This window comes from Cervus elaphus, chromosome 1 (genome assembly GCF_910594005.1).
Source record: "Cervus elaphus chromosome 1, mCerEla1.1, whole genome shotgun sequence".
NCBI lineage: Eukaryota > Metazoa > Chordata > Mammalia > Artiodactyla > Cervidae > Cervus > Cervus elaphus.
Window position 1 is genome coordinate 89,864,410 of NC_057815.1, and position 20,770 is coordinate 89,885,179.

At 60.0% G+C, this 20,770-nt stretch overlaps 2 protein-coding genes across 5 annotated transcripts; one reads left to right on the forward strand and one right to left on the reverse strand.

The window, feature by feature from the left end:
• The first annotated feature begins 3,703 nt into the window (after nt 1-3,703).
• SLC39A13 (solute carrier family 39 member 13) lies at nt 3,704-12,129 on the forward strand. Of its 4 annotated transcripts, none has more exons than XM_043911639.1 (10): nt 3,708-3,946; nt 5,495-5,797; nt 7,994-8,107; nt 8,303-8,427; nt 9,101-9,205; nt 9,316-9,405; nt 10,085-10,135; nt 10,441-10,569; nt 10,758-10,857; nt 10,951-11,092. In XM_043911639.1, the coding sequence occupies exons 2-9, from the start codon at nt 5,503-5,505 to the stop codon at nt 10,818-10,820; spliced, it is 972 nt and encodes a 323-aa protein (XP_043767574.1). In that variant the 5' UTR covers nt 3,708-3,946; nt 5,495-5,502; the 3' UTR covers nt 10,821-10,857; nt 10,951-11,092. The 4 variants fall into 4 exon arrangements, with proteins under 4 accessions (XP_043767584.1, XP_043767574.1, XP_043767565.1 ...); XM_043911621.1 differs by having other exon boundaries at nt 3,714-3,946; nt 10,441-10,573; nt 10,951-12,129; XM_043911649.1 differs by lacking the exon at nt 10,951-11,092 and having other exon boundaries at nt 3,704-3,946; nt 10,758-10,858.
• Nucleotides 12,130-13,967: 1,838 nt separating this feature from the next.
• Nucleotides 13,968-19,724, reverse strand: PSMC3 (proteasome 26S subunit, ATPase 3). Its single transcript, XM_043911609.1, has 12 exons — nt 19,467-19,724; nt 19,133-19,216; nt 18,376-18,501; nt 17,892-17,996; nt 17,722-17,784; nt 17,342-17,479; nt 16,781-16,924; nt 16,514-16,662; nt 15,564-15,660; nt 15,222-15,367; nt 14,360-14,441; nt 13,968-14,124 (listed from the first exon to the last, which is right to left on the reverse strand). Exons 1-12 carry the CDS (start codon nt 19,542-19,544, stop codon nt 14,014-14,016), a joined length of 1,323 nt encoding a protein of 440 aa, XP_043767544.1. The 5' UTR covers nt 19,545-19,724; the 3' UTR covers nt 13,968-14,013.
• Between the last annotated feature and the right edge of the window lie 1,046 nt (nt 19,725-20,770).

A 20,770-nucleotide genomic window follows, 5' to 3' on the forward strand; every position in this document is an offset into this window, starting at 1 on the left:
CAGGGGCTGTGGATTCGATCCCTGGTCAGGAAACCAAGATCCTGCATGCCTGAACTAAGGTCCCACTTGCCGCAACTAAGACCTGGCACAGCCAAATAAATAAAGATATACATTTACAAATACATAAATTAAATGAAAGAGAGGCCTGCAAAGTCTCAGAACACAGTGTGTAGCGCACAGGAATTTTATCCCATTCTGTGCTCCTGAGGCAGGAGAGGAAGAAGGGGAGACATTAAATTGAGTTGGACAGACTTCTGCTCAGGGTTATAGGCAAGAGCTTGTCTTTCTTTCCAGAAGCCCACAGCGGGGTGAGGCTGAGGAGGGTGGGGGTGTGGAGAAGCCCCAGGTATTCAGGGGACAGGTCTCCGGGTTCCAGAGACACGACCACTGACCCAGAAGGCTTCAGAGAGGAGGTGGCCTTGTAAACAGGCTGGATTCCAATCGATGGAGACGGTGGGCGTCACAGGGGGCAGTGAAGGCAGGGAGGCAGCAGAGCAAGCAATGAGGCAGCGCTGGCCTGGTGCTTCTGGGGCCCAGCCGGGCTGGGCGGGAGGGAGCCTGGTCACAGGGAGCGCCTTCGGGGGAGTCACTGGGAACTGTCGGGCCAGGCTTGGAAATTCAGAGGAGACAGCACCCCAGGAACTCACGGGGGAGCTAAGGCTGCTCTGGGAAGAACAAGTTGAGACAGAGTTAGGGTCGCGGCTTCCAGAGGGGCACGTCCAGTGTGGAGAGGCAGAGCAGGAGGCCACAGTAAGAGCAGCGGGGGCCCCCGGTGAGCCCTGGGCTCTGCCTCACCTCACCCCGGGCCCCCTGAGCCTCAGACGCCCTTCTCCAAGAGACTGCTGCCTCCCTGCAGGCCCCCACGGAAAGCCCAGAGAAGGCCGGCTTTCTCAGAGGCCACTCTCTGGAAGCAGGAGGAAGGCGCCCAGCCCCGGGCCTCCAGCCTGGACTGCCAGAGGAGGAGAGGGTTGGCAGGGCTGGGCAGTGCGGGCCATTGCCCGGTGAGGAGCAGCCCCACCTTCCAGAAGCAGGGGGCTGAGGATACTGAGAAAGGCCCCCCGGTAAAGGGACCAGAGCCAGGAACAACATGTTACAGTCAGACCCTGGGCAACTCGGTGAAATCAGAGAAACTGGTCTGCGCCACCCCCACCCCAGGGAGCCATATGCCTCCCAAACATAAGAAAGCAGTGTCCAGGCTCACCTTGCCCTGCTGGAATGTGTGGGCCCAGTGCCGTGACCCAGGACGTCCCTGAAGCCTCCAAACCGATTGATAAGTGTGTTGGAAACCATTCATCTGCGCTCAGCAAGGAGAGGCGGGTGTGGCCCCCACCGTGTGTCATCCTCTGCTCTTTACATTACTGTAATACCATCTTTTTTCTATATGTATGTTTTTAAAATTTAATTAATTTGGCTGTGCCTTGTCTTCCTTGCAGCACACAGGATCTTCGATCTTCATTGTGGCATGCAGGATTCTTTTTTTTTTTAATACTTTTATTTATTTACTTATTGACTGTTCTGGGTCTTCGCTGCTGCGTGGGGCTTTTCTCCAGTTGAGGCCAGCGGAGGCTACTCTCTAGTTGCAATTCATTGCCGTGGCTTCTCTTCTTGTGGAGCACAGGCTCAAGGCGCCCACAGGCTTCAGTATTTGTGGGGTGTGGGCTCAGTAGTCATGGATTCCAGGCTCTAGAGCACAGGCTCAACCATTGTGGCACCTGGGCTTTTATTGCTCCACTGCATGTGGAATCTTTCTGGATCAGGGATCGAACCCATGTCTCCTTCATTGACAGGTAGATTCTTTACCACTGAACCACCAGGGAAGCCCCAGCATGCAGGATCTTTAGTTGTGGCACGCGAACTCTTAGCTGCGGCATGTGGGATCTTAGTTCCCTGACCAGGGATTGAACCTATGCCCCCTGCATTGGGAGCATGCGCCTCAACCCACTGGACCACCTGGGAAGACTTGATTTTCTCTAGTTTTTATTTACTCACAATTGTACATGGGCTTATATATATATATATATACCAATACATCTATTCATCCTCCTTGTTATGAGTTTAAACTAGCAGATATATTTCTACATTTCTCTTTTCTTACTAGTCCACATCCGGAAACCCCAGGCAGGTCTAACTCACCATTTTTAACAGCCACACAATGGTTCCCCCACTGAAGTCTACCTGGGCTCTTCTGGCTCATGACCATTTTCCAGAGTCTCATCCCAACCCCCAGTACATTAGGGAGCCTAATGATGGAAATTCCGGTCCGATTGAGAGGAAAGGGCAGAGAGAAGGCAGCATGTGGTGTTTCTAGCTGGGTCTTGCCCATCCCCTTACTGGTGGCCAGCAGTCCTCAGCTCCTAGTGGCGGGAATGCTGACTATGTTATTGTGAAATCATTTGTATATTGTGAAGTGCTTTGCATGTGATGGAGTGATTTGCATAGGTGGGGAGGGCATCTTAGGAGATCCCAAAGCAGCATCCCAGAGCGTCCTCCTCCCTTCACAAAGTAAGTAACTTGGGGCTTCCACTTCAGAACTCTGGAAGCAGAACAGGAGGGCGCCCCAGCAGACCTAAGGGCCTGGTGGATGAGGCACACAGGAGTTTCGGAGGAAAGCCGATCCGCTGTGTAGTTGGGGGCTTAAGAAGGGCAAACGTGGGCCAGTGAGGTGGAATAGGGCAACTGGTGTAGCCCGTGACAGCCCTGTGCTGTCGGAGCCCCCTATAACGGAGAGTGACACATGACGGATGAAGGACCCACCACAGGAGTAGAAGAGGGTCAGAGGCTCGGAGACGCCCAACCCGCTCACAATCTCTACCCAAGGGAGCACCCAAGTGCCCCTTCCTAGTATTATATGGTCCTGGCTGATTCCTCAAGAAGAGTGCATAAGTGGAAATGCCAAACCGGAGTCCCATGGTCCTGCAAGAGAGAGGTGCTCTCACATGCTCTGGGTCCAGGGACACCCAGGTTTGAATCGGGCTTCTGCCATTTGTGCGACCCTGGGGTAACATTCCCCCACCTTAGTGGGACAGACCCGAGGATTCAGTGAAGACAGTACGAGCAGAGTGAATGGCACATCGTAGATGTTCAGTTAAACTGCAGTTATAATCACAATAATGATGCTACTGTTTGCTGCCTTCGTCTAAAGTGAGGGAAGCACAGAGTCTCTGCTCCCCAAGGTTTGGCGTTTACCGGGCAGCAACGTCGGGCCACCGTGCATTGGACTCCAAAGGGTTACAAGCCCTGGAGACAAAAGGCTTGAGGTTCCCAGTGAAAAACCAAAGCATAAAAATAATTCGATGAGTAAGAATAAAATTCCCTCTTCTGAGGTTCCCGGGGCTAGGCCCCTCCCTGTGGCAGACACTTCCCCTTTCCCTGGCTCATGGAGGAGCCAGGCCCGGCTGACTCAGAGCGGGAGCGCGCGGCAGTCGTCCCCCGCCCCGCACACCCAGACCCCGTCCTGGGGCGGCGCCGTCCGGCGGCCGAGCGCGCCCCCGTGCGGCCGCGGCCGGCACCGCCGCCCTAGAGAGGAAGCGGCGGCCGGGCCCCGCAAGCCCAAGTCCCCTGGCCACTCGCGGTCCCTGCGGGGGCCGCTGCCTCCGCCCTCGCGCTGCCAGGCCGAGCCGGGTGCCCACAGGGCTCCCACTTCCGCCCGACACTCCCCGCCGCCGTCCCGGGTCCGGCCCGAGCGGAAGTGCGCCAGCCTCCTGGGTCCCCCATAGCCTCGAGGCGGAAGCGCGCCCCTCTACCGCCGCTCCCCCCGCGACCCCGCGGCGCGCGGCGCGCCGGGTTCCGGACAGGTCCCTTGTGACGTGGCCGCGCGCTGGGGGCGGCTCCGGGCTCGGGTGGAGGGGGGCGCCGGGCCGGGCCGGGCGGGGCAGAGCCGGGGCGGGGCGCGGTGCCGCAGCTGGATGGCCGGGGCCGCCTGGAGCGCCGCCGCCACCGCCGCACGGTGAGTGACTGCCCGACGCCCGGGGCCCGAGCCCCGGACGGGACGGACTCTGCCGATCCCCTTGTCCAGGTCAGACCTGGGCCTCTCGCCCGGGAGCTAAAACTTCCTTGGGCTCTTCTCCTGTCTCCCCACGCGTCTTCCCCCTCTCTCCCGGCTCCGCATTGGTCTTTGGCTCTCCCCCTCTTCACTCTGCCGCTCTTGCTTACCCCCTTCCCTCTTCCTCTCTGACTCTCTTGGTACCCCCCATCTCCTGTTCCACACTTGGGGCCCCCTCACCTTTAACCGTGACCCGCCTCTACCTCCCAAGCCCGGCCTCCTGGCCGCAGTCCCGCCTTTGGTCCCCAGTGGAGCCCAGTGGGTTTCATCAGGGTCCCCTTAAGGCCTGGAGATCCCAGACCCCAGCGTCTCTTCCAGCTGCTTTCCCTCCCTCCCACCTCCATCAGCAAATGAGGAAACTGAGGCAAGGACATCACCGGCTCAAGGTCACAGCCAGCCGGAGGCTGGGCAGACCACATTTAAACCTCATGCCTGAGTTCCCAGGTTGAACTTCCCTCTTGGTTGACTCACATCCAGGTCCTGTGATCTGCCCGCCGGGTGCTCCCTTAACGTGAGGAGGGCTGTCTGTGCCTTCAGCATGCTAGGCAGACTCACCTGACGGGCAAACTCATCTCACCCTCATGACCAAGGGAGGGAGGCCATACTGATCTCCCTCGGAGCAGGCGACTAAGGGCTCAGAGAAGGGCTGTAGGGACTTGTCCGCAGTCAGGCGAGGAGGGTTCGGCAGCCCACTCCAGTCTTCTTGCCTGGAGCATCCCCATGGACCGAGGAGCCTGGCGGGCCACAGTCCACGGGGTCGCAAAGAGTCGACAGGGCTGAGCGACTAAGCACACAGCACTGCAAGCCAAGCAGCTGTAAGCGTGGAGCACAAAGTTAAGGGTGGGTCTTGGATGTGCATCTGGGAGGCTGCTCGTCACTGAAGGAGCCTCTCCAGTCTCACCTCCTGTCTGTCTCCGGGCCCCAGGATATTAGACTCATTTCCTAGGAAGAAGCCCTGATGATCTTGACCTAGTCCAGCTGCTTGGCTCCCGCCATCTGCACTTCCTAAGCTCATCCCGTCAATCTAGACAGTGCCGGCCGCCACCCCTGGGGGTGTCCTCACTGGGGCGCATCCTGGCAGCCAAGCTTTCTCCCCTGGCGGCCAGACACCCTGATGGGGCGCGCCTGCCGGTGGCTGAAGGGAACCCAGCCAGCGCCTCACCCTGTCATTAAGGAAAGTTTAGCCTTAGGCGGACAGGCTGACATAAAGTCTGGAAATGGCTCCCAAGGAAAAAAAGAAATGTGTGGTCCTTGGAAGTGGGGTGTGGAGGAACAGAGCCCCGTTGCTCTATGCACCCCTCACAGGGGTCCTCGGAGGCCCTGGGGGAGGCGGGCAGGAGGGTGGGCGCTGTGGCCGCCGGGAGCGCGGGGAAGGTCCAGGTGCCATGTCTTCTAAGCAGGTGCACGGCCAAGGGTGGCCGCTCACATAAGCGGCCTTTGTGTGTCTTTCAGCACGTGGCATGCCTGGATGTCCCTGCCCCGGCATGGCGGGACAGAGGCTCCTCTTCCTTGCTGCCCTCGCCCTGGAGCTCCTGGGAGGGGCTGGGGGCTCCCAGCAGGCCCTCCGGAGCCGGGGGGCGGCGGCAGCCTGTCGCCTGGACAATAAGGAGAGTGAGTCCTGGGGGGCCCTGCTGAGTGGCGAGAGGCTGGAGACGTGGATCTGCTCCCTCCTGGGCTCGCTCATGGTGGGGCTCAGCGGGGTCTTCCCGCTGCTCGTCATTCCCTTGGAGATGGGGACCACGCTGCGCTCAGAAGGTGGGTGATGGCCCCTCCGGCACCTGGGGGCGGCAGGTGACCGGGGAACCATGCCGCTGCCCTTGCTGGGAGAGCCGGGTCTCGTCCCAGGCGGCAGCGTGTCTGAGATAGAGGGCTGGACCGAGTACAGTTCTTCCCCGCGGTCCCGTGAGCCAGGGTGCGCTGTGCTCATTTGCTCATCCGTTTGTGCACCTGTTTATCCTGAAAGACGAACGTCAGCGAACATTCACTGCGAAGCGAGAGGCAAGGCTGGAAATAGGACGCCAGGCTGCCTGGGGTTCAGAGCTTGGCTCTGCCACTTACCGGTTGGGTGGTACAGGGTGAGTTCCTTAACTTCGCTCTGCCTCAAGGTCCCAACCTTAAAAACAGGGAGAATAACAGTTATCTGCTTCATAGATGTTACTGTGATGATTAAATGAACTAATACTGGTAAAGCGCTTGGAAGACTGCCCAGCCACTGAACAGCCTGGGGGATATCATCCATCCTGGCTTCCAGACCTGGGAGGGGGGGTTCTTGAACACAAGTAGACCTGCCTCCCCTGAGTGTCACCTTGTACCATATTTAGCGAGTGAGGAGTGGGTTTGGGATCTTACTGAGACGTGGGGTGCTGGTACTGGTGGGGTGGGTGGGATGATGCAGGAGAAGACGGTTGCTACTCAGCCCGTCTTGATGTTATACCTCTGGGGTGATACACGAAACGCCATACACAGACCTGATGAGCAGCGGGACTAGGCGTTGCCTCTGGCCAGAGTTTCCTTGCTGTCTCAACCATGCTTAGGCATGGAGTATGCAGGCTCACGTCCCGGGCTCCAGCAGCAGCAAGGCTGGCTTCGCGTGGCAGGTGGTGCCACGGCGACCCCTCCAAGGATGGGGGTGGTGGGCCCAAGGTGGGCCATGGAGCACACCACATCAATTAACCTGTTAACATGGAAAAAAAAGAAGACTGCCCAGCACTGGGAACGGGCTCCATGTGCACCAGCCAGTGCCCCGTACAAAGCGCTGCCTCTCACTTCGGCCCCGTTCCGCGTGCAAAAGGGTGCTCAGACCCAGAGCCCCCAGGGCGGCCTTCCCTGGAACACAGAGAGGCCGGCAGCCCGCCTCCTCTGGGGAGGGCACCTGGGAGATGGGCGCAGGCATGGCAGAGGGCTTTCCTTGGCTTCCCCTTCCTACGGTGTGCGCGTGTCCACAGTGACATTCTGTGATGAAAGATAAACAGGGTCAGATGGGGAGCCCTAAAGATGCAGGTGCCTGTCGCCCCCAGCCAGGACAATGACACAGAAGTTCTGGACCAGCCCTGGGAAGCTTTGAAGCGAGGGTTCCCCAGGGACTTGTGCTGCCTGCCAGGCTTAGGAACTGTTCATTCAGCAGACGGTGAGGCACGCAGCCATGCCGGACACTGGGCTGAGGGCTGGCATCGCAGCTGTGAACACAGCCCTCTTCAGGCCCGGAGCTGCTGCCCCTCTCATAGCATCCCTGTGGGGTCAGCCTAGGGAGGACTTGGATTGTTAGCTCCACTTTACAAACGGGGACGCACAGGCACAGAGAAGTTCTCGAGGAGCCCAAGGTTGCACAGCCTGGAAGCAGTAGCTACCCTGGGATCATACCCCCCCCCACCCCCGCCACCAAGCCACCTTTTCCCTCTGGGCCTCGGTTTGTCTGTTGGACCAAGGGTTTCGAGATGGCCCCCTTAGGGCACTTCCAACTCTGGATATTCTAAGTCTGCACAAGTTGTCAGATCTCTGCCACTTTGCTGAGAGTACCAGTGGCTGAGAAGAGAAAAACTCCTCTTTAATAAGCATTTCCTGGACGTGTTGTCATTTAATTTCCTCAAGATCAGTCACTGTCAGGTAGATACAATTGTCCCTACGTTACAGATGATGAAACTGAGTCCTGGAAGTAATCTGCCCAGACTTACCAGCTGCTGGCTTTGGGAGCCGGGACCTGTCCGGTCTCTTAGCCCTGGAGCAGTAGTGGCTTCACGGGCATCCTGGAGGACGCGCTGAATTCTTGCTGAACACCAGCCCCTATTGAGACTGGAGGCTGGGGGGCCCGGGAAGGCCAGCAGCCCACATGCAGCCTTCCAGAGATCTGCAGTCTGGTTGAGATCACACTAGGAGCCCAGTAAGCTGGGTGGGGAAGGGGTCAGGCCAGGGACTCTGGCCTTGGTTCCCAGGTCCCGCATCTCTGCCTTATAGCTGGGGCACGGCGCCTGAAACAGCTGCTCAGCTTTGCCTTGGGGGGACTTCTGGGCAACGTGTTTCTCCACCTGCTCCCCGAGGCGTGGGCCTACACGAACAGTGCCAGCTCTGGTGAGTGAGGCCACAGGCTGGGGGGCCAGGAGGGTGGTGGCGGTGGGTGGGAGCTGGTGCCCAGGCCTGCAGAATGACTGGGAGAGGGGTTCCTGGACATCTGTCACGGTCCCTGTGCCCCAGTTCCAATGGGGGGCTCCCCACCCCCAATCTGTGCCCTGGCTGGGCCTGGCTTGTCAGTGCTGCCCCCTGCAGGTGGTGAGGGGCAGAGCTTGCAGCAGCAACAGCAGCTGGGACTGTGGGTCATTGCTGGCTTCCTGACCTTCCTGGTGTTGGAGAAGTTGTTCTTGGACAGCAAGGGGAAGGAGGAGACCAGCCAGGTGAGCCCCAAACCCCAGAGCCCACACAGGTCAGCCTTCGTTCTGTGGTGGTGCTAGGGCCTGCAGGCCCAGGTTTTAAGTCAGTTCAGTTCAGTTCAGTCCTTCAGTCGGGTCTGACTCTTCGCAACCCCGTGGACTGCAGCACGCCAGGCCTCCCTGTCCATCACCACTCCCGGAGTTTACTCAAACCCATGTCCATTGAGTCAGTGATGCCATCCAGCCATCTCATCCTCTGTTGTCCCTTTCTTCTCCCACCCTCAGTCTTTCCCAGCATCAGGGTCTTTTCCAGTGAGTCAGTTCTTCGCCTCAGGTGGCCAAAGTATTGCAGTTTCAGCTTCAGCAATAGCCCTTGCATTGAATATTCAGGTTTTGAGTCAAGCCCTAAAAAAAGAGGGTCTCTTGGCCCTTTCCTGGGAGCTCTGGGAGGCTGGGCCAGCTTGTCTGGAAGGATCTGGGCCCCAGCCCCGGCCGTGACTGGTCCCCGTAGATGCCAGTGACAGCAGTGTGGGAGGCAGAGGAACTGTTGGGTCTGGGGTCACCCGGCTGGTGGGGCAGCGCAGTCCAGCCAGGTAAAAGGGGTGTCCCCTGACTCCTCCATCTCTCACTCCCTTTGTTTACCCTGGCCAAGTGGGGGGCATCTAATGTCACCTCTCCCCCCTTCTCCTGGCCCTAGGCCCCCAGCAAAGACCCCGCAGTTGCTGCCGCGCTCAATGGAGGCCACTATCTGGCCCAGCCGGCTGCAGAGCCCGGCCTGAGCGCCGTGGTCCGGAACATCAAAGTGAGTGGCCCGCTTGGGGCCCCCCGTCCCACAGCCGCCCCTCCCTGAGTGGCCGGCCCGGCTCAGGCCCGCCTGCCTGGCTCAGCCCAACCCTGTCCCTCCTCACCCAGGTCAGTGGCTATCTCAACCTGCTGGCCAACACCATAGACAACTTCACCCACGGGCTGGCCGTGGCCGCCAGCTTCCTTGTGAGCAAGAAGGTGAGTGAGGCTGGGGCGGGGGGTAGGCCATCGCGATGGGCGTGCAGGGCCCACATTGACCAGGCGGCCCTGCCTCCAGAGGCGGCCTCCAGTCCATCTCTGCCACGCTCCCTGCACCTGGCACCTTATCCCAGCCGTCCTCGTTGGGACCACGGGCCTCAGCCAAGCTGCTAGACTCGGCCCCTGCCTACTTCCTGATGCTTCTCCCCACTCGGCTCCCTCTGCCCTCTGTGCTTGGCCCCGAGCGCTGTCTGCCCTTGAGCTGGCCCACCTCGCCCCCCACCTGTGGCTTCCTCCTCCCTGCTGCCTCTGCTTGGAGTGTTCTTTCTCCTGCTCTCATCCTCAGGCCTCCATTCCAAAAGCACTTTCTCAGAGAGGCCTCTGCTGACCCCTCGTCTCAGTCAGGCCCCCCGTGTCCCGTGGCACGCAGTCCCTCCGGTCCCCGTGGCCCCTGTCACGGTGTGTAGTCACACGGCTCCTTCTGTGTTTACGCAGTCCTCGCCTCTCCACCCAGGATGGTTAGCTTCTTGAGGGCGGGTTCCTGGTCTGTTCCATTCGCTGCTGTATTTCTAGTAGCCAAATGGTGTCCCGCCAGGGACCCAGAGCAGACACTGGTAGGATGAGTGGGCAGGTGGGTGCCCTCAACACAGACCCCCTACACACACTCCCCTCCCTGCAGATCGGGCTCCTGACCACCATGGCCATCCTCCTGCATGAGATCCCCCATGAGGTGAGTGCCACAGGCTCACCGTGATCAGCCGTGCGGGTGTGCAGCTGGTGGGGGGTACTTTGGGTGGGACTGCCCAGCAATGGGGGCTTGGGGGGCTGCACCAGAGACCTGGGGCTACTCAGGCTGCAACCACCATTGCAGGCACGCTGCAGCCTTCTGGGGACTGGGGGCCCAGCAGAGGGGATGTGGGCCGGGGGTCCCAGCGATGGGGCTGCTGCTGGGGGCTCAGTGGACCTGTGCACACCTGATGCTCAGGGCATCTGGCCCCACCGGGGCCCAGAGTGATCGTCTGGACCTCCCCTCAGGTGGGCGACTTTGCCATCTTGCTCCGGGCCGGCTTTGACCGATGGAGCGCAGCCAAGCTGCAGCTCTCGACGGCACTGGGGGGCCTGCTGGGCGCCTGCTTTGCCATCTGCGCGCAGTCCCCCAAGGGAGTAGGTACGGGCATGGGGGTGGTGGCGGTCCGCAGAGGGGCCCCGGCCGAAGGGCACGGCCGCCCTGACCCGGGTATCCAAGCCCGGCTCTGCCCTGGTCCGCCCCACGGCGGGGAGCGGGGGGTGGCGGTCGGTACACGTGGCCGCCTGGCCCCCCCAGCCAGTCAGGGCTCCTCCCCCTGCTGCAGAGGAGACGGTGGCCTGGATCCTGCCCTTCACCTCCGGCGGCTTTCTCTACATTGCCCTGGTGAACGTGCTGCCCGACCTCCTGGAAGAAGACGACCCGTGGTGAGCTGCCCGCCGGCCCTGCCGTTGGCAGGCCCCTGCCCGCTGCCCGCCGGCCCGCGCGGCCGCCTGAGCCCCGGCCCTCTCCCCCCGCAGGCGCTCCCTGCAGCAGGTGCTTCTGCTCTGCACGGGCATCATGGTGATGGTGCTGTTCTCCGTCTTCGTGGAGTGACCGTCCCCGGCGCCCCTCCCCTGCACAGCAATAAGAGACTCGGATTCACTCTGTGACCGTGTGTGTGAGTGAGAGTGTGCCTCCAACCCAAGAGGGTGGGGGGTGTGCGTGTGGTGTGCACATGTGACCAGAGGTGTGTGCGAGGCCGACACTGTGATCCCTGACGCCCGGCCCGCCCACTGCGGTCTCCTCCCCCTGCCACCCTGTGGTCTTGCACCCCCGGAGTCAGCAGTGAGGCACGGGAGCGCCGGTCCCGAGCAGAGGCCTCTGCACGCTGCCGGGAGGAGTGAGCCGCCCAAGGAGCCAGGCCTGCCGAGAGCCCCAAGCTGGCCCCCGCCGAGGCCTCAGGGGGCCCTGGCCTGAGGGGGTAAGCTCCTGGGCGCGTGCACCCGGCCCCGAGCAGCCAGGGACCAAGGCTGGGGCACCTTTTCTCGGCCTGCATCCTGGTCCTTCCTTCACCAGCTCCAAGGCCAAAGAGAGGAGAGGCGAGTGCCTCACCCCTGGCTCCACTCGGCGCTGACGGTCCTACTGCACCCAGCGTGGAGCTGGGAGATGCTTTCTAAGACCTGTTCCCCATCAGCCCTGGGCCGGCTCCTGTTCCCCCGCCTCCGCCTTCCTGGCAGCACCGGCAGCTCTTGCCACCTCCAGCTGCCAAACGGCAGCCAGCAGGGCAGCACACGGCCCCGGGCCAGCGTCCTCCCCGTCCGCTCGGGAGCTCCTGCCAGCTCGGGGTCCGACAGACATGCTGGGGGCAGGAAGATGAAGAACCGTGGCCGCCCACCCCCCAACGCGGGCCCCTTCCCCGGCCCACCGCTGGTGGGGCTGGGTGGGGGTGGCGAGGGCTCCACGTTGTCAGCGCTCAGGAATGTGCTCTGGGAGAATGCTGAAGCCATAATCCCCAGCTATTTCCCTTGGCTGACGCCCAGGTACTCAGCTGGCCCACTCCACAGCCAGGCTCCAGCCCCACCGCTTGGCCGTGGGCGTCGGGAGGAGTCGCGTCAGGAGGGGCTGAAGGGTTTTACAGCAGTTTTGCTGTGGTTTCGTTTATATCTGTAAATAACCTGTTGTATAGACAAGATGCAAATAAATACACACAAACTGGCCGTCTGTGTTGTGCACACGAGAGCCGGGCACCCGCGTCCCCGCCGGCGTGGCTGCTCTGCGCGCCCTGGCTCCTGCAGGCTGCCCAGCCTGTCATCCCCGCCTTCCAGCCCTTCTGCGCATCTCTGCACTCTTAAGAGTGCTTCTCAGAACAGGGTATGTACATTCCACATTTCCCTGGTTTGTTCTGTTGTTAGCTTTTTATGCAATAAAAGCCTGGTTCTAGGTCATTATAGCCCACATCACCCCCAAGGCTGGTGTCCTCACAGACCTACAAACCAAGGGATTTTTCCCAGCCTGGCCTGAGTAACGTCACCGCAGAAGGGAGCTCCACCCACAGTGTCGTCTCCAGGTTTGGCCTCCATGGAATTATTTTTTGTTAAAAAGGAAAAATGAGATCTTTATTCTAAACCACACCCTCCTCTCCAGTGAACACTGAGAGTAAAGCCAGCATCAGGCATGGGAGGGAGCTGCTTCCTGGGAGAAGGCGGGGGGGAGCCCCCGCTTCCTCTCCCACCTTTGGCAGGCTGTCGGGGGCGGGGGGGGCACATCTTCACCGCATCACAGGGTCTGGTTCAGGGTGTGAAGCCCAGGTCGGCTGGCTCCTAGGCGGGGAGGGCCTGGCTCTGACTAGCTATCTTCAGTGAAAAGGGACCTGCTCTACCTGGTTGTGACAGCCGGGGCCTGGTGGGCCCAGGCCTGGTGGCACGAAGGAACCCAGGGCTGTCCCCCAGCCCCCGCCACCCCCCAGGCGCAGTTGCACTCAGCCCGCTGCAGGAGGCAGCCAGGTCCCATTTACAGATGGGGCTCCGAGGTCAGGGGTGGGGCCGGCAGTCAGCAGCAGTGCTGGGATCTTGGGCACGGCCCCTCCGAGGGGATGGGAAAACAAGGGTAAGGGGCTCTTGCCAGGGTGCAACTGAGAGCCAATGGGGTGTTCTCGAAGGGTTGCTGTTTTAACAGGCCGTTTGTGGAGCGGGGAGGGGGACAGTCAAACCTGCTAACCACAACACGGTAGCTTCAGGCCCAGACCCGGGTTTGAACCCTGGCCGTGCCATCTAAGAGCCGTGTGGTCTTGGCCCAGCTGCTCAGATGCATCCATAAAGCAGGGCTGCCCTACTGGTGGCTCAGATTAACTAGACACAACTAGGCAGGAGCCCCGCAAACCACGTGGCCCAGGGTGAGCCCTCAGCCAGCGGTGAACCGCCCGGTCAGCTCTCAGGCGGCAGAGCTGCAAGGGTGGCAGGCAGAGAAGACCAGCAAGATGGTAAAGGGCTCTGACCAGACATGGGGCGTCACAGGGACGGGGCTGGGGCAGGACCGGGGTGGGAGAGGACACAGCGTGACCGGGGTTAGGCCTAGAAGGGCTCTCAGCGGACCTTGCTTGAAGCTCCTTTTTCAGCCGGAGGAAATGGGCCAACAGCGAACAGGGACGTGGAGAGAAACAGAAGGCTTGGCAGCCAGGACCCATGGAGCCAAGGCCCAGAGCCTGGCTTTACCAGGAAGCAGGGTCGAGGGCCAGAGCGCCAAAATTGAAAAGGAAGGGCAACACTAGTTTGGCTTCTGTGTAGGCCCCTCGGGAGAGCTGCAGGTTAACAATTTTCAGAAGCTCAGACTGAGAGGTGGGGTGGAGAGTGGGCAGTCAGAGGGGTCTGGAGGCCAGAAGACCCCAGGGAACAGCTGGGCACGCACCCGTCCCTGCCAGGGGGCCTCGCCCTGACAACTGGTCTGAGGCCCATGGCTCGCTCGGGTTTCCAGCAGCAGCACCGGGGCAAGGGCCTCCGGCATACACCCCGACTCCTCCACCCAAGGCCCGGGGAAGGCGAGACAGACCGGCGGCAGGGACCGGAAACCATCCTTTATTGCGAGTGTTCCCCGGAGGAGGCTCCCTAGGCGTAGTATTGCAGATTGGCCTTCTTCTTGGCCTGGACCTCCAGGATGCCCTCCATGTAGTCCTCATGTGTGAGCTCCGTGGCACCTCTGCGCAGCGCGATCATGCCCTGTGCCCAGACAGACAGACAGGCTCTCGGGTCTCTCCCCACGCCCCAGCCCCCAGGACAGACAGACAGGCTCTCGGGTCTCTCCCCACGTCCCAGCCCCCAGGACAGACAGACAGGCTCTCAGGTACCTCCCCACACCCCAGTCCAGCTCCCGGAGGCCTCCACCATCTCAGCCCCTCCCTTGGCCACCTCCACCAGCCTGAGCAGGGCGGTGGCATGAAGCGCCCACACTCACCGCCTCCACACACACCGCCTTGCACTGGGCCCCGTTGAAGTCATCCGTACAGCGGGCCAGCTCCTCATAGTTCACGTCAGGACTATGGGGAGGTAGGGGGAGACTCACTGACTTTCGGGGAGGGGGCAGGAAGAGCAGCTGTCCCTGACACGTTCCCTCAGGCAGTGAGGTCGACTTGCCCAGATCATAGGCAAGTCCCATCCCCACCGTGCCTCTTCCCTCCGCTGCACAGGGCAGGGAGAGGCGGGAGGGAGGGAGGGAGAGAGGTCAGAGTAGGTTAGACCAAGTTATTTCTAGTGTCTCCAGCCTTCGAGATGCACCTGGACTCCGGGACACAGACCGGGGGAGCAGGAGGTTGTGCAGACAGAAGACAGCGATCTGTCTGTCTCAGGCGGCGTGGGCCCTGACCCAGCACAGCCCTTCGCTGACTCCCCTCCTGCGCCGAGTGCTGCACCAGACATGGTCACAGCCCCGTGAGGTTGAGGCACTCACCCCCAAGTCCCAGGAAGGAAACCCAGGCTTATGCCACCTGCAGATGGTCACACAGATCTGGACCCAGGTCTGCCTGGCCCCTGGCAGGGTTCCCCTGGGCCAGGCTGGGCTGTGTTTACCTGCTGGGGTGGGGGAGGCCAGGAACCGGCCCGGGCCGGCACACTTTGCAGTCCCGGGGGAGGGGGTGTGTGCAGGGGAACTCTGAGGATCCCAGGCCCCAGTAAGGTTCTGCATCAGGTCGGGCGCCTGGGAGAAACGGAGACCGCCGCGGGGACAGCAACGTGTGAACGGGAGGTGGAGGGAGAGAGGAAGCCCAGGGAAGTTCAGTCCTAAGAGGACGTCTCAGCGCCTCGCGCGTGACTTGACCCACCTGACGTTCATCTTCCGGGAGTGGATCTGCATGATTCTGGCCCGGGCCTCCTCGTTGGGCATGGGGAACTCGATCTTGCGGTCCAGCCGGCCGGAGCGGAGCAGGGCGGGATCCAGGATGTCCACCCTGTTGGTGGCTGCGATGACCTGAGGAGGAGACGCGGCCACTTGAAGGAGGAGGCAGCTTCGGAGACAGGCAAGGAGGCAGCCCGGCTCAGGGGAGACGGCAGGGGATGTTCAAGACCGCCTCTAATTCTAACTCAAGCTGCGCCACTGAGACAACAGAAGATCCCCTGACCTCTCGGCCCCACTTCTTCCCCTGTGAAGTGATGCCAACGCTCACCTTCACTTGGGTGTTGGGCTGGAAGCCGTCCAGCTGGTTCAGCAGCTCCAGCATCGTCCTCTGCACCTCCCGGTCCCCGGCCTTCTCACTGTCGAAGCTGGGCCCCGAAGGAGACACTGGTGAGACCGCAGCTCGGGGGGCGCCCTCCCCTGCTCCACCAACAGAAGCCCAACCCAACCCATCCCGGGGCAGAGAGAAGTCTCGCCCAGCCCAGGGACCAGCACAGAAATGGTGTCAGAGATGAGAGGCTTCTGGGCTCAGGTGCCAAAGTGAGGACAAAACAGTGAGCAAAACCCACTGGCTGGCCTGCGCCCCTGATGAAGGTGCCATCACAAACTGAGCCAAAAGTCAGAAGAAATACAGAGATCTGGCCCAGACTTGGCATGGAACAGGGGACCCAGGCAGCTGTCCCTGAGGAACTGTCCCTCAGGCTGAGATCCAAAGGCTGAAAACACATCACTGGGCAACCAACCAGCGGAGATCAGGGAAGAAGGAAAAGCACATTCCAGAGAGAAAAGAGCAGGTGGCAAATCTCTGCCAATGAGTGGGCCTGCAAACCGTGGGGCTGTCTGGAGTAAGCCCGGCGGGGGCCGGGGAGGCAAGGGCAGGGATGGGGTGGGGAGGGAGGGGAGCAGGGGCACCACACGGGGGCCCTGCAGGCCATGGCGAGCCCAGCGTGTATGCCAGGGAGCAGTGGGGAGGCCCAGAAGGGGAAAGCAGGCTCTGCCTGCCCGAGGGGCTGTGGGAGCCGGTGAGTGATGCTTCGGGAGGAACCTGCTGGCAGCTGTGAGGAGAAAGGATGGTGCGGGGAAGAAACGAAGCAGGGAGGTGAGTCAGAAGAGGATGAAGAAGTACAAGCACATGCAGAGAGCCGCCACCATCCCAGGGCGAGCAGGGTGGGAGTGTGGGCATCCAGAGCAACCAGCCTGCTGGCACCCCACGCCCCTTACCGCTTGGTGCCGATGGCGTCCAGCTCATCAATGAAGATGATGGACGGCGCTTTCTCCTTGGCCAGCGCAAAGGCGTCCCGGACTAGCTTGGCACCGTCCCCAATGAACATCTGCACCAGCTGGGGGCCGGCCAGCTTCAGGAAGGTGGCCTGGGGTGGGGGTGACAGAATCAGGACAAAGGCACAACGAGAGGCCCCTTTGACTCAAGCCCACCCGGCCGAGTTTCAGCTCCTGCCCGTCTCCCCCCATCCTTCCCAAGGCACTCACCTTGGTCTGCGCAGCACAGGCCCGGGCCAACAGGGTCTTCCCCGTGCCTGGGGGCCCGTACATCAGCACCCCCTTTGGGGGCTGGATCCCTAAGTTCTCAAACTTCTCCTTGTGGTTCATTGGCAGGACGATGGCCTCCACTAGCTGCCAGGAAGAAGACCTGGGTGAGGAGAGTGAAGCCCTGTGGGCTCCCACAGCCTAACCCTATCTGTAACCCTCCTACTCAACTCAGGGACACTGCCGTCTCCTTGCCCCACATCCAGAGGACAGAACACGCGCTCCCACCAAGGCTGGCGGTGGACTCCCAGAATAGCAGGATAGGGCAGAAGGACGGGCTAAGAACAGGAGCCTGCGCTCCAGTCCTGGCTCCGGCCCTAACTGTCTGAGATCCCAAGCAAGTCACTCAGACTCTGCAGAGCTCGGTCTCCTAAACTGTTCCATGGCCTCTGTTCCAGCTGCCTCCCTTGAGTGCTGCAAGGATAAGAGGCATCGGAGGAAAAGTGCTCTGATCACTGAAGCAGAGAAACACAAAAGGCTGGTGAGGCGCCGGGCCCCCCTCACCTCCTGAATCTGCTTATCCAGGCCCCCAATGTCACTGTACTGCTCCGTAGGCCTCTCGTCCACCTCCATGGCCTTCACCCGCGAGTCGTACTCTGTGGGCAGGGTCTCCAGGATCAAATAGGAGTCTTTGTTCACACCCTGGGGACACAACATGAAAACCTCAGCTCTGTCCCACCTCAAGGCCTACCCAAGTGACTGGGGGACAGGTGTCCATAGAATGAAAGGAGAGCCTCAGGACCGGGCAACACAAGAATCAAACGGCGGGCAGCTCCGCAAACGTTCAGAACCCACAGTGACCTGGGCTGGGGGCAGGGGCTCAGCTCAGCAGTAGGGGGAACCTCGCTGGAAAAGGCCCGCCCGGGCTCAGGGACACCACTCACCACCAAGTCTCCCGGCTTCAGCTTTTCGGCATCCACCAAGCCAATCACAGGCAGGAAGTAGGTCTGCAGAAGGATTCCAGGTGCAGCCTCAGTCAGCCCTCAGGGAGGCTCCCGAGTCCTGTCCCGCATCCCCCTCTCATCCTCTGCAGCCCTTGCTGAGCCAGCCTCACCTGCCGTGTAGAGGTTTTGATCACTGCACACTTGCCCTTCCTCTGGGAGTCTAAATCGATGTTCGCACCGTCTTCCTCTTGGTCGTTGGGATCAACATCTAGAAGCTGGGAAAGAAAGAAGCTCAGATCCAGAGGCTTTGCTCAGCTCCCCTGTACTCTGCAGAACCCAGCACTTCTGAGGCCTAGACAACCTCAGCACTCCCAGGGCTCGCGATCCCTACCTCACCCCCCAGCCTAACCCTGAGCCCAGCAAAGGTGCCCGTCTACCCCCCAAGGAAAAACACCCAGTAGAAAAAGAAACATGAAGCTTCCGATGCCTTTTCACGCCTGAATATTCCCCTAAAAACTTACACTGGGGAGGAGAACCTAAGAGGTTTAGATCCTGCATGCAATTTAGGCCTCAAAAGGCCTACCCACTCTCTCCCCAGTGGCAGGCTGTCTCCAAGCCCCAGTGACCCCTCTTCCCCTCCACATACACACACACCTCGATGACGTTGGAGACGAGGTACGGCAGGGTCTTGTTCACTTTGATTTTCTCGCTGTTCTCTTTGATCTTGTCCTTCATGGCCTGGAGTTCGTGGGTGACTCGCAACACTTCGCTCTTCATGATCTGGGGTGAGGGTGAATGGAAGGTGAGGGTGAAATGTTCAGCTTTACCCCAGCTTATCTGAGGGCCACTGAATTGGAGCGCCTTATCCAGGCTGCCGGAGGAAGCCTCCTGCACCCACCCCTTCACTCAGGTCAAAGGCTCTCTGAATGCTCAGCCTGACTGGGTCCACAACCAGCAAAGGTCGAAACAGGAGGCCCATTGGGAAACCTCCAGAAGAAGTAGTTGTATTCAAGGGAAAAGAGCCAGACTTTGAGTTGAGCAAACACAGGTTTCAGGTTCTGCCTTTCGTTACAGGCTCCATACCTCACCGCGGTAAAAAACAAAACAAAACTCTTTTAGCCTCAGTTTGCTCATCTGTAACATGGGGACTTCAAGACAGACTCTCAAGAGGAATACTTCCCAGACCAAGCTGGGAACGGCAGTCAGACCATCCCCCCTCTCACGCCTGGTCTCCCACCACCCTGGCCCTCTCCCGTCCCTTTCTTTCCTCTTTTTCTGGTCTGAGGAGGAAACCGCGGTCCCCACGTCTCTCCGAGGGAGGCCGGAGATGACGCGAGAGAGGAAGATGGGAGCACCAGGGCCTGCCCTGTGTGTGAGGTCGCGGGCAGCGAGAGGGGGCTTCACCGCCCACCTTGATCTCACTATCCAGCAGCCGTGTGCGCTGGATGATCTCTTCTGTGGACATCTTGAGAACCTCCTCCCCGATTCCATCTTGCTGTGAAAAAAAAATAATTTTTTCTTCTTAAATTCAAGGCAGTTAACTCAGCACTGTGACTTAGCCAACTCTTCGCCTCAATTAACCCACTATCCGCCAAAAGAAAAAAAACCCGAATGGAGTCGCGACCAAGCGACCCCAATCCCGGGACCGGGCTCGACCCTGACCCCCGCAGTCACCGCCTCCCCTCCCGCTAGCGGGGTCTCCCCGTGGCCCGGGCTCCAGAACCGCCGGCTTCCCCAGCGCGCACCTCAGCTTCGTCCCACACGGTCGCCATCTTCTCCTGCCGAGTCACTGGACTCTCAAGTTTCGGCAGCAGATTCACCATATGGAGAAGCAGCCTGAGGGTTAATCCGGGCGGCAGCCGCGGTAAGAGAATAATGTTACCTCTCTTTACGTCCGCTCTTGACTAGTGAGATTACGTCAACAAGTCCTGACTCTTGAAAAAAATTAGCTTGGGCCGCGTTTCGGCGGCGAATCTGCTGCTCGGATTCAAAAGATGAATCCCAGGCCACAGGACCCGCCCCCGCGGCTGCTGAAAAGTTCCCGCCCTCGTCTTGTTTCTGCCGCAGCGAGAGGAAGAGCGCTATTGGCTGGCACGTCCAGAGGGGGAATAGAAAGGGGAGGGAGAAAAAAAACCCAGTGTCCCCAGGGCCCTTGGGAAATGTAGTCCTAATCAGGCGCGTCACAGGGCGCTTTTCAAGGAGGGTTGCGGGGGGCGGTCTTTCAACTGGAGAATCGGCCTAGTTAGGAATTAGGGGATTCCCCAAAATGAATGAGCCTCATCCAATCAGTTGAAGGCCTGAATAGCTCCAAAAGGCTGAACACCCCCAGAGATAGAGGGAACTCCTTCTTCCTGACTGTCTTGAGCTGGGTTTCTTCTAGGCTTGGGTTCTGTGCTTAGTCGCTCAGTCGTGTTCAACTCTTTATGACACCGTGGACTGCAGTCCGCCAGGCTCCTCCGTCCATAGGGATTCTCCAGGCAAGAATACTGGAGTAGAGTTGCCATTTCCTCCTCCAGGGGATCTTCCCAACCCAGGGATCAAACCCAGGTCTACCCACCCTGCAGGCGGATTCTTTACTGAGGGAGCCACAAGGGAAGCCCAGGAATATGGATCCAGGCTTGGGACTTACACTGAAATATCAGTCCTTACACTTGATCCTTGGAAGAGAAGTTATGACCAACCTAGACAGCTTATTAAAAAGCAGAGCCATTACTTTGCCAACAAAAGTTCACTAGTCAAAGCTATGGTTTTTCCAGTAGTCATGAATGGATGTGAGAGTTGGACTATAAAGAAAGCTGAGCACCGAAGAATTGATGCTTTTGAACTGTGGTGTTGGAGAAGACTCTTGAGAGTCCCTTGGACTGCAACGAGATCCAACCAGTCCATCCTAAAGGAAATCAGTCCTGAATATTCATTGGAAGGACTGGTATTGAAGCTGAAACTCTAATACTTTGGCCACGTGATGCAAAGAACTGACTCATTTGAAAAGACCCTGATGCTGGGAAAGATTGAAGGCGGTGGGAGAAAGGGATGATAGAGGATGAGATGG